A 13,195-nucleotide genomic window follows, 5' to 3' on the forward strand; every position below is an offset into this window, starting at 1 on the left:
TTTCCTCCCATACATTTGGCATCTGAAAGGGAAACTCATACAAATGCATATTCAATAAGGTCAGCTTCAAAAATAACCCTGTCCACGCCTTTTCAGTGCTAATTTTTTACTGTGTGTCTTTAGTAAATCCTGACAGTCATTTTTTTAATGCCAAAAGAGGGTTTGTGCTTGCGCAAACTATTAGTAAATCTGGCCCTGTTTGTTTTACAGATGCTTTGAAATGTACAGATCCTCACAATTCCCAATGTTTTGATTAAACAACATGTCAGTCACAGCATGTCACACTGTTTGCATGCTCAGAAATACATGCAACAATATGAGGTTCAAAGTACTTTGCTTTTATAGCTTTGTAAAAAGTAAAAACTCAACTTTGTAAAAACTCAGACTTCCCACTTTATTGGTAAATACAATATTTACATTTCATAAATACATTACATATTGAATATGAAACTATTAGTATATTTGTAGAAATAGCTAACAATACATTTTATAGGTCAAAATTATCAATTTTTCTTTTATGCCAAAAATCATTAGGATATTAATTAAAGATCATGTTCCATGAAGACTGTACACCGTAAATATATAAAAAATGTATTTTTGTGAGTGGATATGCATTGCTAAGGACTTCATTTGGACAACTTTAAAGGCGATTTTCTTAATATATTTTTTGCACCCTCAGATTCCAGATTTTCAAATAGTTGTATCTAATATTGTCCTAACAAACCATACATCAATGGAAAGCTTATTTATTCAGCTTTCAGATGATGTATAATTCTCAATTTCAAAAAAATGACCCTTATGACTAGTTTGTGGTCCAGGGTCACATATTTACAGTATGTACTTATTCTGCAATTGTCCGTTTGTCTGGTATACTTAAAGTCTGCTAAATTGGAGCAACTAATTTTATACTTAATGCACTTTAATTGTGTGGGAATAGTGCTGAGGTCCAACTAAAGATATACTTAGGTATATGTGATTGTGCTAAAGTGGACCTATTGCATGCATACTTAAGCACACTTTAAGTATCTTGCATTTAAAGACTAATATTATTTAAAGATCATACAACCCTTATAAATATTGACATTAAAACACATTTTAGGCTTAATATTAATGCATTGTGCACAAGTAGTACTCCAAAGAAAGTTTAATTATAATTTTTATATCAGTAAGTCTCAAGCGATATGTCAGTAAATATTTGAACTAAGTATGAAATAAAGGTATTTTAAATATATTGCTTTTTCACTAGGGGCATCAGCATCACAAACTAAGACTAGACTATGTTGCACGTCCTGAATTAGCATGTCAGTATGTTTGTTTGATTGAACAAACCTAATCAAAAGGAACACTAATCAGAATAATGGTGATCCCTCAAATCTGATTGGATGATTGGAATGTTGTTCAAGGATTAACAAAGATGTTCATCCTGGAACATGTTGTACTTCAGGTTCTGTGTTCGGAATCTAATATTAGTGTACTGCATGTTGTCTGATGTTTTTAAAAATAAACATTAAACAGTAAACATTTCAAACAAATGCTGAATGCTGCATTGTTGTCACAAGACATTGCATATCAAATTTTCTGTAAAATTGAGGATATGTTGAAAATTCAAGATGATTTTGCTTTTGGTTCATTCATTACACTTAAAATGCATTGTGGGATCCATTACCTCAGAGAGTGTGCTCTGGTTGTATACTGTACATTTTGGCAAATGTCTTCCAGGTATATCATGCATGCAGAAAATTTGCATTTCTGCTGTAGAATAGTAGTATGGCATGACATTGCAAACACAACAATAAAACGAGATGACATGTTGAAGCCAGTTAATGTGGCTTAACATTCCTGAAATGAGTCATGATCATTTCATTCAGTAAGTTCAGCTCCTGGCATCAGTCAGACTGTCTCCTGTACCTCTGACACACCTTCCTCAAGGATTTTAAAAGCAGGTGGACTCCACAAACACGAGTTCAAAGTCCTTTTATGTTGATCCTCATCTGATTCTGAAAGTGACTTTAATATTTTATGGTTATACACCTATGATGGCATATACTGTTTTGATTGAATGTACGTGTTTTCCATATCATGTCCATGTTTCCTTTAGTCTATAGTCCACATCTGCTCAGCTGATGATGCTTGTTATTTAGTGATGTCAGTTTGTGCATTATACAATGACATTTCAAACCTTTTATTTAGGGTGTATATAAGTTTTTTTTTCCCCTATAATATTTAAATGCATATTGTTATAAACACACTCACACGTGATGCAGAATCCACACATGCGCTCTCATCAGTTAAGTGCCGAGCCAGCGAGTTTATTTGTGTGTAAAGCCTCGGAGTGTGTAATTAATTAAGCGTTTGAAAAATGTCCGTGTGCCGAGGAGAGGCAGGTCTTGTTTCAGGCTGGGCTGCCTGCCTGCTGTTGTCTGGTCCAGCATCTTTACGGGACAGCGGACAGAAGAACAGATACAACCAAAACAACACTGCGGTTCATCACACCCCTAGTACTGTGTTAAAACAGGCTTAGTGAGGCATTTGATAAACTTTACAACATACAAAAAAAAAAAAAAAAAAATACAACATACACTGAAAATAATTGTGTTGGATTTACTTTGAAACTCAGGAAATGCTTGTAAATTTCACAAATTATAACAAAGAAAGATATTGAATTAAACATGATTTGTTTTATTAACTTATTTTCATGTCAAATCAACTTCAATGATTAATGTGGTATTTTAAGTTTCTGATGATTCAACCAATCTCCTTCATTGTATTAACTCAAATTTTTGAGTTATCAACTTAAAATTTAAGGCTACCTGGTAACTTGCTTTTTTAAGTTAAACCAACAATTCTTTTTTACAGTGTACAAGTTTGAAAAAAAATTACAGTGTAGGAAGACTGTCCATGTAACATTAAGTGCATTAAACATTAAATGTATATGTACGTTGTTTTTAAATGTTCCTAAAATGTTAATGGAACGTCTTTTTGATGTTATTAGTATTTGATGCAAGTTCTCACAAGGAAATGAGAAAACATTCTTGGTACACTCTACACTCTTAGCCCGGATTTTATATTTACTTAAAAAAATAATTACAATATACTTAAAATATTTAAGTTTGGTTGCATTACTTATAAAACATTAGTATATTCTACTAATTTGTGGGTGTATTTGAATGTTTTAATAAATGTAAGTTAAATGCACTTAAATTATGAAGTTTTTCTCCTGACCACGCCTCCTTCACACTGGTTTGCGGCAGGTAATGACGCCATTTTGTCCTGGTGTGTGTGAATTCAAGGAGCTGTTGATGAGCAGTTGGAACATTTGTTTTGGCTGTTTTACAGACATTTTTCCTAACATTTACCTTTTTATAGTTTTTCATCAAAGGAGAAAATCACAATTTTTAAGTTACCATCATCGAGGGTCAGGGTTTGTTTTAGTTGAGCTCTTGACCCTTGACGTTTTAATATTAGATTTTGTTTGGGCAGTTTTAACTGCATTAAAACCAACCAGACAAGCAACGTTAAAAGATGATCAGGTGGTGTTGGTTATGTTTTCACATAATCATTATTTGATCTGAACTCATTTAGAGCCCAATCTTTGAGTTAGATTTACATTATTGATTACAGCAGCACTGTGATTCTACAGCGGAAGATCAACTTTTACAATACAATTTTTTTTTAAGTTGTCCTTATCACAAAAAAAAAAAAATTAGGCACACACAGACATCAAGAATCAGCGTATGAATCTCAACTACGGTGAAAAGCAATATATTCTGATAAACTGATCAACTCTGAACATTAGAAAACAAGCTACTAAAAAGTCACAGAAAAACAGCAAAATTTAAATTTCAGCTCATAATTTATTCATGCAGCAATGCATGATGGGAGGCATGGATGCATTTTGATTGGTGGCAAGTTAACTTGCTTAGTACTTTGAACTTAAATAGGTGTAATAACTACAAAGTAATATTACAAAACATTTTAAGTTAAATGAACTCGAATTTATTATGTTTATTCAATTTTTTTAAGTAAATTCAACTTATCTGAGCTAACAGTGTAAAAATGCTGGGTTAAAAACAACACAAGTTGGGTTAAAAAATGGACAAACCTAGCGATTGGGTAGTTTTATTTAACCCAACTATTGTTTAAAAATTACTGTATGTCTGGCTTAAAATGAACCCAAAATAGGTTGGAAAATAAAAATCAGACACATAATTACTAGAGGCAACAATAATAATCAAAAGGTGAACATTTATTAATAAGAAAATGTTTATTGTTTAATTGTTGTTCATTAAAATTCCAACATACTTTGTGTTCATTTTAATTAAGCAATACAGTAATTTTTAAACAATAGTTGGGTTAAATAAAACTACCCAGCAGGTTGGGCAAACATTTAACCCAACCACTGGGTTAAAACAAACCCAATTGCTGGGTTTGTCCACTTTCAACCCAACTTGGGTTGTTTTTAACCCAGCATTTTTTATAGTGTACAACATTTGTTTGAATTTTTCCCCCTTCGAAAATGATTAATAACTGTTAAATTTATGAGTTTTTAGATTTGAATAATTCAAATAATGAGGACGGTTTGGTGTATTTTAAAACACTAATTTTCCAACTCTACACTGGGTTAAAAACAACCAAAGTTAGGTTGAAAATGGACAAACCCAGCAACTGGGTTTGTTTTAACCCAGTGCTTGGGTTAAATGTTTGCCCAACCTGCTGGGTAGTTTTATTTAACTAAAATATTTAAAAATGAACCCAAAGTATGTTGGAAATTATTAATATGTTTAATAAATGAACATTTATTAATACATTTAATGAATAATACTTAAACAATAAACATTTATGAAATTGCTTATTAATAAATGTTTACCTTTTGATTATTATTGTTGCCTCTACTAATTATGTGTCTGGTTTTTAATTTCTAACCTATTTTGGGTTCATAAGCAATTGTTGGGTTAAATAAAACTGCCAGCAAACATTTAACCCAACCACTGGGTGTCACAGATCCCTTGTCTCCTGAACTCCAATTCCCATAATCCTCCTGTTCTCCACACCTGCACTCACTTCCCTCGTCACCTCCCCATCATCACAGATCATCAACACCTGGACTTAATCATCAGCACTCCCTATTTATATGGACTCACTCCCTTCACTCCTTGTCTGTTCTTAATGTTGCTATGTGTGTTTGGACGTTGTCTCTTCTCGTTATATGAATAAAACCCGTCTATTGTGTGTGGAAAGTCCGTATCAGCCAGACCGTAACACTGGGTTTGTCCATTTTCAACCCAACTTGGGTTGTTTTTAACCCAGTTTTTTAGAATGTAAATTCTGAGGTTTTTAAAGCTGTTGAAAAATGCTGAAAGACATTATTCTGAAGTTAAATTGATTTTCTACTCAAACTAAAAAAACTGGAAAATGTAAAGTTACTTGGAGTGATTAGAAAATGTTTTTTAAGATACAGTTGTTTGTAATGACATGAGCTAAGCAAATAGCAGACAGGACACAGACAGTCGCTTCATGCTCTATTTGATGCATTTACAGTTCTTCAAAGGAGTCATGTGCCTCAAGAGTCACACAGAGATCAATTATTCACAGCGGCCAGGACAGGGAAAGAAACAAACAATGGAAAGGCCTTTGAAAGAGAGAAGGGTGGAGGTGTGGAAAACAAAAATAGCATGGTGTTTAGCGAGAGATTAAGACGCTGGCAATTTGTGACAAAGAGGCCAGAGTGATGATGCAGGTCTTAACCAACCTTAAATTATTCAAATTAAGAGTCATTAGTGCATTACTGCACAATTCATACTGATCAGACACACCCTGCAGGATGTTTAGAGAGATATTATAGTACAAAATACAGTGATGTGGTGATTTACTGTAATTGCTGTGAAATGTGTTTCATTTCCTCCTTGGTGTCAATGACCCTGTGTCTCGCTCTCTGTCACAGGTGGATGTCGTAGAACATGAATGTTTTGGGGACCCCAACAAAACCAAGCAAGTAAGTTGCTTGCTCGAGTCATGGAGATTCTTCTAACTATGCAAGCTAAACTTTATATGTTGTCACAATTCATAACCAGAGGTGTAAAGAGTACCTGAGAACCATACTTGAGTAAAAGTACTGATACCTTACATTGAAAATGACTCCACTACAAGTTACAAGTAACTAATTCCAATATGACTTGAGTAAAAAGTATCTGATTTTAACAGTACTTAAGTATTATGCTGAATGTAGGCTTTAGAGATGCACAAGTCCTGAGAGACATGCCAGTGAAAATAAGAAACAATTGATTTGTAAGATCAGAAATCAAGTTTATTTTCTAAAATCAAAATAAAACTGAACACCTCAATGTTGCAATAAACCAAGGTCGACAACCTTTTAAACGTCTACAAGTCTCAGTTGAGCTCAAGTGGCCATAATAAACCAATATCCTTCAAAACGTTCTTGTCAATATAGTGGATAAATAAAACAATGTTTAAGGATTAGTTCACTTTCAAATTAAATTTTCATGATCATTTATTCACCCCCATGTCATCCAAGATGTTCATGTCTTTCTTTCTTCAGTCGAAAAGAAATGAAGGTTTTTGATGAAAACATTCCAGGATTTTTCACCATATAGTGGACTTCACTGGAGCCCAAACGGTTAAAGGTCAAATTACAGTTTCAGTGCATCTTCAAAGAGCTTTAATGATCCCAGACGAGGAATAAGAGTCTTATCTAGAGAAACCATCACTCATTTTCTAAAAAAAAAAAAAAAAAATTATAACCATAAATGCTCATCTTGGACTAGCTCTCTTCTTCTCCATTTGAATTCCAAACACTGCTAAGTGTATTACTGCCCTCTACAGGTCAAAGTTTGAACTAATTGTTATATACTTGCACTAGCATATTGAATATGACAATTTAGTTCAAAATTTGACCTGTGGAGGGCAGTAAAACACTTAGCAGTGTTTGGAATTCAAATGGAGAAGAAGAGAGCTAGTTCAAGATGAGCATTTATGGTTATAATTTTTTTTTTTTTTTTTAGAAAATGAGCGAAGTTTTCTCTAGGTAAGACCCTTATTTCTCATCTGGGATCGCTGGGAACTGTAATTTTGACCTTCAACCGTTTGGGCTCCATTAAAGTCCACTATAAGGAGAAAAATCCTGGAATGTTTTCATCTAAAACCTTAATTTCTTTTCAACTGAAGAAAGAAAGACATGAACATCTTGGATGACATGAGGGTGAGTAAATTATCAGGAATTTTTTATTTAAAAGTGGACTAATCCTTTAAGTAAAATGAAATAGTCACAGTCTACTGTATGTGCTGGTTTATCACCAGCTGCAGTCATTTCCGCGATCAGAAACTCCCTGCTAATGCACTCACATTCACGTAAAGTATCCTTGTTGACAAGTTTTGGGTGAGTAAAGACAAAATGCACAAGATATAGTACCTTCAATGCCCTTAGATGGCGATATCGCTTCTTTATAGCAAAAATAAACTGCTGCAGAAAAAGTTAGGTGTCATGAAATATGTAATTTGTAATTGCATAACTCATCACAAATGTAGTGTAATAAAAAGCATATTTTCTTGCTCAAAAATGTAGTCAAGTAGAGAGTAAAAGTTGCCAATATCTTTGATACTCAGTACAACTACAAAGTAGCCAAAAAGATACTTAAGTACAGTAACTAATACATTTACTCAAGTACTTTACACCTCTGTTCATAATGCAACACAAGTACTCAATGCTTTCCACCCTATAGTGTGCATTAGCAATAACAGTCACGGCGGAGCAACAGTTTAAAGTTAATTGTGTCTTTTACAGTATTTTACAAAACATAAGAGGACATGTTCTTGTTGCATTGCATTGGCTAAATGCATTTGTGTACTTTCAAATAACATGTTTCTAGCATTATATGCATGTAAAATGAATGCAGTGTTTTTTTGGGACCTACACACACCTAGCCAAACATCCCGTAGATAGTGATTTTTTTGTGAGATTGTGTGTGTGTATGTATATTACAGTCTAAGTTAACAGAGCAGCACTGTTTGGGAATGTTTGCCTTTCCTGCCCTGTTGGAAACAACCTGTCTCTGTGTCTGTGTGTCTCACTCAAACCCCCTTCCCTCGCTCGCATATGCTCTCACAACCTGTAGATCCTGCTAATAAGTCTTGCACAATCTGTGCACAGCGTTCACTTTAGACCAGTGCAGCGAGCGTGTGCCGTCTAGAGTATTTAAAGCAAAAGACTGGACAGCAATGAAGAGCAGACATCGTCCACCACCCTCCTCATCCTCATCTTCTCTTCTTTGCAGTGGGGTGGCCAGATCGGACAGCAAGATCAGTGCCAAGACCCTGTTCGGTAAGTAAACATCACATTTATTTGGGCTGTGAGCAATTTCTTATGGTGATAGAAAGCCAATAAAATAAAGTGAAATGAAGAGTTTGGTTCCAAAACGCGATAAACGGCATTTTTTTTTAAAATTGAGTTTCCGCCAAAATCAGTATTGCATCTGCTCTATATTGAAAAGTCATTTATTAATTTTGTGCAAAATGCGATAACGCGACAAACGCCAGTCTCCCTTCTCTGCAGAACGCGATATATCCGCTCTCAACCAATCACAGCGCACCATTCCACATTATGTAACAGTAATGGCGGCGCTCTGAATACACCCGACATCCTAGTTTTCCTTATCTGCTTTGTACTTTGTGATCAACAAAAAGAGAAAAGTGGTGGTTTCTGCGGTGGGGAAGAAATGCAAGTCATTGAATTTAATCATTTACGTGAGGAGATGAAGAAGATGAGGCACTCGTGTCGTGAGGAGGAAAAATGCGGCTGTTGCTTGTTCCACGACAGTCCTCAAAACTGAAACATGAACTGTTTTTAAAAGCCGTTTTTAATGCCAATGTACTCTGTAAATGTGTTTATTTTAACCGTGCGGTGGTGCCAGATACTCTTTAATCGTTAAACAGACATAATTCATTTATAACATTAACAAGATAACTCTTTGAATTCATTTTGGGAGCGACGACTGAATGTATTTTTAGTCAAATGCCTGTATATAAGATTAGTATTGACAAAGTGTCATATATGTGGATCAACTTACTTTGTTGTGTATTTTCAATATGAAAAATAACTTTTATATTGATGGATTAATTGCATTTAAAAAAAAAAAAAAAAAACTGTCATGGATTTATTGCATTTTGGGGGAAAAATAATCTGTTTTTATAATAAACCTTTTAAAATCAAAATCTAGATTTCAATTTTTAATGTTTTTATAACCAAAAGATGCTATGTGAAAGTTTGAAACAGAAAATAGTGGTTTTCATCTGGCCACTTTCTTGCAAATTAAGATATTTTTAATTTGCAAGCATAATGAATCAGTGTGTCGAATCAGCGGTTCGGAGCACCAAAGTCACGTGATTTCAGCTGTTTGACACGCGATCCGAATCATGATTCAACACGCTGATTCATTTGTGCTCCGATGCTTCCTGAAGCAGTGTTTTGAAATCGGCCATCACTAAATAAGTCGTTATTTTGTTTTTTTTGGCGCACCAAAAATATTCTCGTCGCTTTATAATATTAAAATTGAACCACTGTACTCACATGAACTGATTTAAATATGTTTTTAGTACATTAATGGATCTTGAGAGAGGAAATGTCATTGCTGGCTATGCAGGCCTCACTGAGCCATCGGATTTCATCAAAAATATCTTAATTTGTGTTCTGAAGATTAACGAAGGTCTTACGGGTGTAGAACGACATGAGAAATAAATGACATTATTTTAATTTTTGGGTGAACTAACCCTTTAATCAAAATGGATTTATAGCGTTTTGGAACCAAACTCTTCAAATTATTGTCTGTGATTGGCCATTGCGTTCACGCATTCATGCGCATTGTGTTGAAAGCAGACGTCTATCAGCAGATCCCTAATATATCCGCTGTGTGTGTCTGTGTAAGTGTTACTGAAGAGTGTCACTGATGTCTATTCACAACATGTGTTTGAAGCGTTGATCATTGTGGCCAATCACAGACATAGCTGTTGAGCTTGTGAACATAATGGCCAATCAGAGGCGTTTAAGAATCTGCTCAACAGCGCTCAAGAAGCTAGGGGAAATGCTGGTATCATCGCATTTTTTTAATTTTAGTACCGACTTGGTACCGAAGTCGGTACTTTTGACAACCCTAAGTGTTACTTTTAATATTTAAATTCAGTCTTTTGCTGTTTTTTGCACTGAAATCAATGCAGCAATTTACACAATTGATTGTATTTCCTGAATGGGGAATGTTGATTTCACCAAGTACAACATGTTCCAGGATGAACATCTATTTTGATCCTGGAACAACATTCCAAATAATCCAAACAACCTTTGATTTTAGGGATAACTTATGGTTATGGCTAGTTTTAGGGGTTAGAACTAAATTTTCTGATTGAATTATCCTGGATCAACAAAACATGCCTTTCTTGGCAAAATCACAGTGACCTTCACGAATAATGCCCAATGTTTACCTGTGCCATAGTTGTGCACGGATGTGGTTTATTGTGTGTGTGTTTGTATGGCTCTTCCCCCTTCTATGATATCACATCCTGTTCCCTGTTTCCTTTGAAATGGCAGTCCTCACGTCGTACAGTAGGATATTTGCATGCATATCACACACACTCACAGCGCTCACAGGCCTTGCTGCGATTCAGCTAAACCAGAACAATCAGACGTTTGCCTTTCAAATGAGTGTGCCAGGATATTTCATACTGACCTCACACTATTGAGGTCATGAGCGACAAAGAAATCACTTCTAGTGGGAATGATTTGCTTTACCTGTATTTTACTTTTGGTGTTATTGATATAGATTTAAAGAATGGAAGGTTTTTAAAAATAAAGGTTCCAAAAGGGTGTTTTTGCAGTGATTCAATAGAAGAACCATTTTTGGCTCCACAAAGAACCTTTCAGTGAACATTCTGAAAAATAACCTTTTTTTTTTCTTAGTGTGAAGAACATTTTAATGATCTAAAGAACTTTTTTTTTTCCCACTATAAAGATTCTTTTGTCCAATAAAAAGATTCCATGAATGTTAAAGGTTCTTCATGGAACCATCAATGCCAATAAAGAACCTTTATTTTTAAGAAGATATCTATGTTTATACTGACATGAGTGTTCAATTTGAATAATGCCAACTTTAAATGAATGCACAGAGCAGGGTGTTTATCGTGCACCTGTCGTCATGACAACAAGGTGTGTGTGTGTCTCCGGGGGTGTGCGTCTCGACATAAATATACACACAGTCTGCCTCTGTGCCCAGCCGGGTGTGTCTGGAAAAAGGGGGCATGTGCTCAACACAGTCTGACATGTACATAAAAGAGGCTTTTGAGCTTTTAAGAAAATGAGAATGAAAGTAGGAGAGGGCAGCATGAAGGAGAGGGCAGAGAGATACATGTATCATTTTAGAAGCTCAAACACTTATTTTTGGCTAATGGTTTATTGCAGTGAGGTCGAGAGAGAGAAACGGTGACAGTGTTTTAACAGGTGATTGATGAGTATTGGAAGCTGTACAGTAATACTAGCTGAAGCTGCGTGTGACAGAGAGAGAATCTCAAGAAGAACCAGTTCAGATTTCACCCCGAACTCATAAGAAAAGAATAAGTTATATTTTGCTTAAAGAAAATGAAGACTGTTTTTAAAATTTTTTAAATTACTTTCATGACATAAGTACAATTCAATTTCACATTTTTAAAATTGTCATTATCATAATGCAAAAACGAACAAACAAAAACAACCAAAACATTACTGCAACATAATTTAATGTTTTGTTTTTAAATAATTCTCATTCTTCAATCTCAAATTGGAGTTTTTTCCCCCCTATGGGGTAATAGTAATATATTCAAAATCATGCGACCAGGACAGAATGTTTTTAATTTAATTTAATTTAAATATTTATAATGTAAAAATATATAATTATTTTCGCATTACAGTAATGAGAAGAAAAATATATTTTGCATTGACTTTAATAAAAAAAATTGTATAAAAAGTCAGAATATTTTAAAGGCCTTACAAAAAAAAAATATATATATATATATAATTTCAAAATATAAATTATGCATCTCTTTAGATTTTGGGGTAAAATATGACCAGGGCATGTTCTTGTGCAATTAATCTGTGTGTTTATGTGATGACTGCATTTATTCACCTGAGCCTTACATAAGAGACACAACATGTTTTTGTGTGTTCTGCACTCCGGCAATGACCCATGGGACACAGGAGCTCACACACACACACACACACACACACACACACACACACACACACACACACACACACACACACACACACAAATCTGATGCTCTTGCAAAGTTTCACATTTCTGTTTGCTCATATGCACTGGGCCGTGCCTTTAAATCTGTTCCTGTGGTTTGATTTTATTGTGTCGTGTCCTTGGTTTAGCTTCCCTTCCCATCAGCCCCCTGCAAACCAGCGCATGCAAAAAAAAACCTCCCATCTATTACCAGATTCAAGCTTGCGGAGAGGCAATGCAAATGAGCAGGAGCGCTTCAAACCCCACACTTTTCACACCATCATCAGATAAAAGAGTGAAAGACATTGTCCGTTAGGATTGACTGGCTCAGCCGAGTCCAGACAAATCATTTATACAGTGCTTTAGATTGTTTCAAAGCAGTAATTAACAGAAAAATAACAACATAATCAATCATGCAAACTTCATCAGATATGATGCAAGTTAAAAATGTTTAACACAGCACTAAAAAGACAGTAGTGTCATTATTTAGCTCAAGTCAGTTCAGTGTTTGTTCAGTTTAACTGACCGTAGCTACTGAAAAAAAAAATGGTGTAGAAACAGTTTTTACTCAGAAATTGGTTGTAAATTTCACAATTAATTACATAGAAGTGGCAAGTGACATTGAATTAAATTTGAAATTTTAAAGTAGAAAGACTGAAATAGTATTTTCTTGTAAACTTACATAATAATTACAATCATATTTTGCAGTGTGTGTAAAATTCTTCAGTAATGAAACCAGTTTAATTTAGCCATAAACTATGGAAGCTAATTTCCGCCACTAAATAAAATAAAAAAGGTAATTGCGACTTTTTATCTCACAATTCTGACTTTTTTTCTCAGAATTGTGAGAATTAAACTCAGAATTATGAGTTATAAAGTAAGAATTGCTTGATATAAGTCAGAATTGCAAGTTAGTCGAAATTGCTTGATAT

At 34.5% G+C, this 13,195-nt stretch overlaps 1 protein-coding gene across 5 annotated transcripts in view; it reads left to right on the forward strand.

The window, feature by feature from the left end:
• The window catches only part of eps8l2 (EPS8 signaling adaptor L2), a 44,799-nt gene that overhangs the window by 9,483 nt on the left and 22,121 nt on the right, over window positions 1–13,195 (forward strand). For 3 of the 5 annotated variants that reach the window (XM_067380342.1, XM_067380347.1, XM_067380344.1), the window contains exons 2-3: window positions 5,942–5,992; window positions 8,289–8,335. In XM_067380342.1, the coding sequence (XP_067236443.1) occupies window positions 5,958–5,992; window positions 8,289–8,335 (82 nt within the window). In that variant the 5' untranslated portion in view covers window positions 5,942–5,957. Of the gene's footprint in view, window positions 1–5,941; window positions 5,993–8,217; window positions 8,336–13,195 lie in introns of those variants that run through there. The other 2 variants (XM_067380341.1, XM_067380345.1) reach the window with 1 other exon arrangement.

This window comes from Chanodichthys erythropterus, chromosome 24 (assembly GCF_024489055.1).
Source record: "Chanodichthys erythropterus isolate Z2021 chromosome 24, ASM2448905v1, whole genome shotgun sequence".
Lineage (NCBI taxonomy): Eukaryota > Metazoa > Chordata > Actinopteri > Cypriniformes > Xenocyprididae > Chanodichthys > Chanodichthys erythropterus.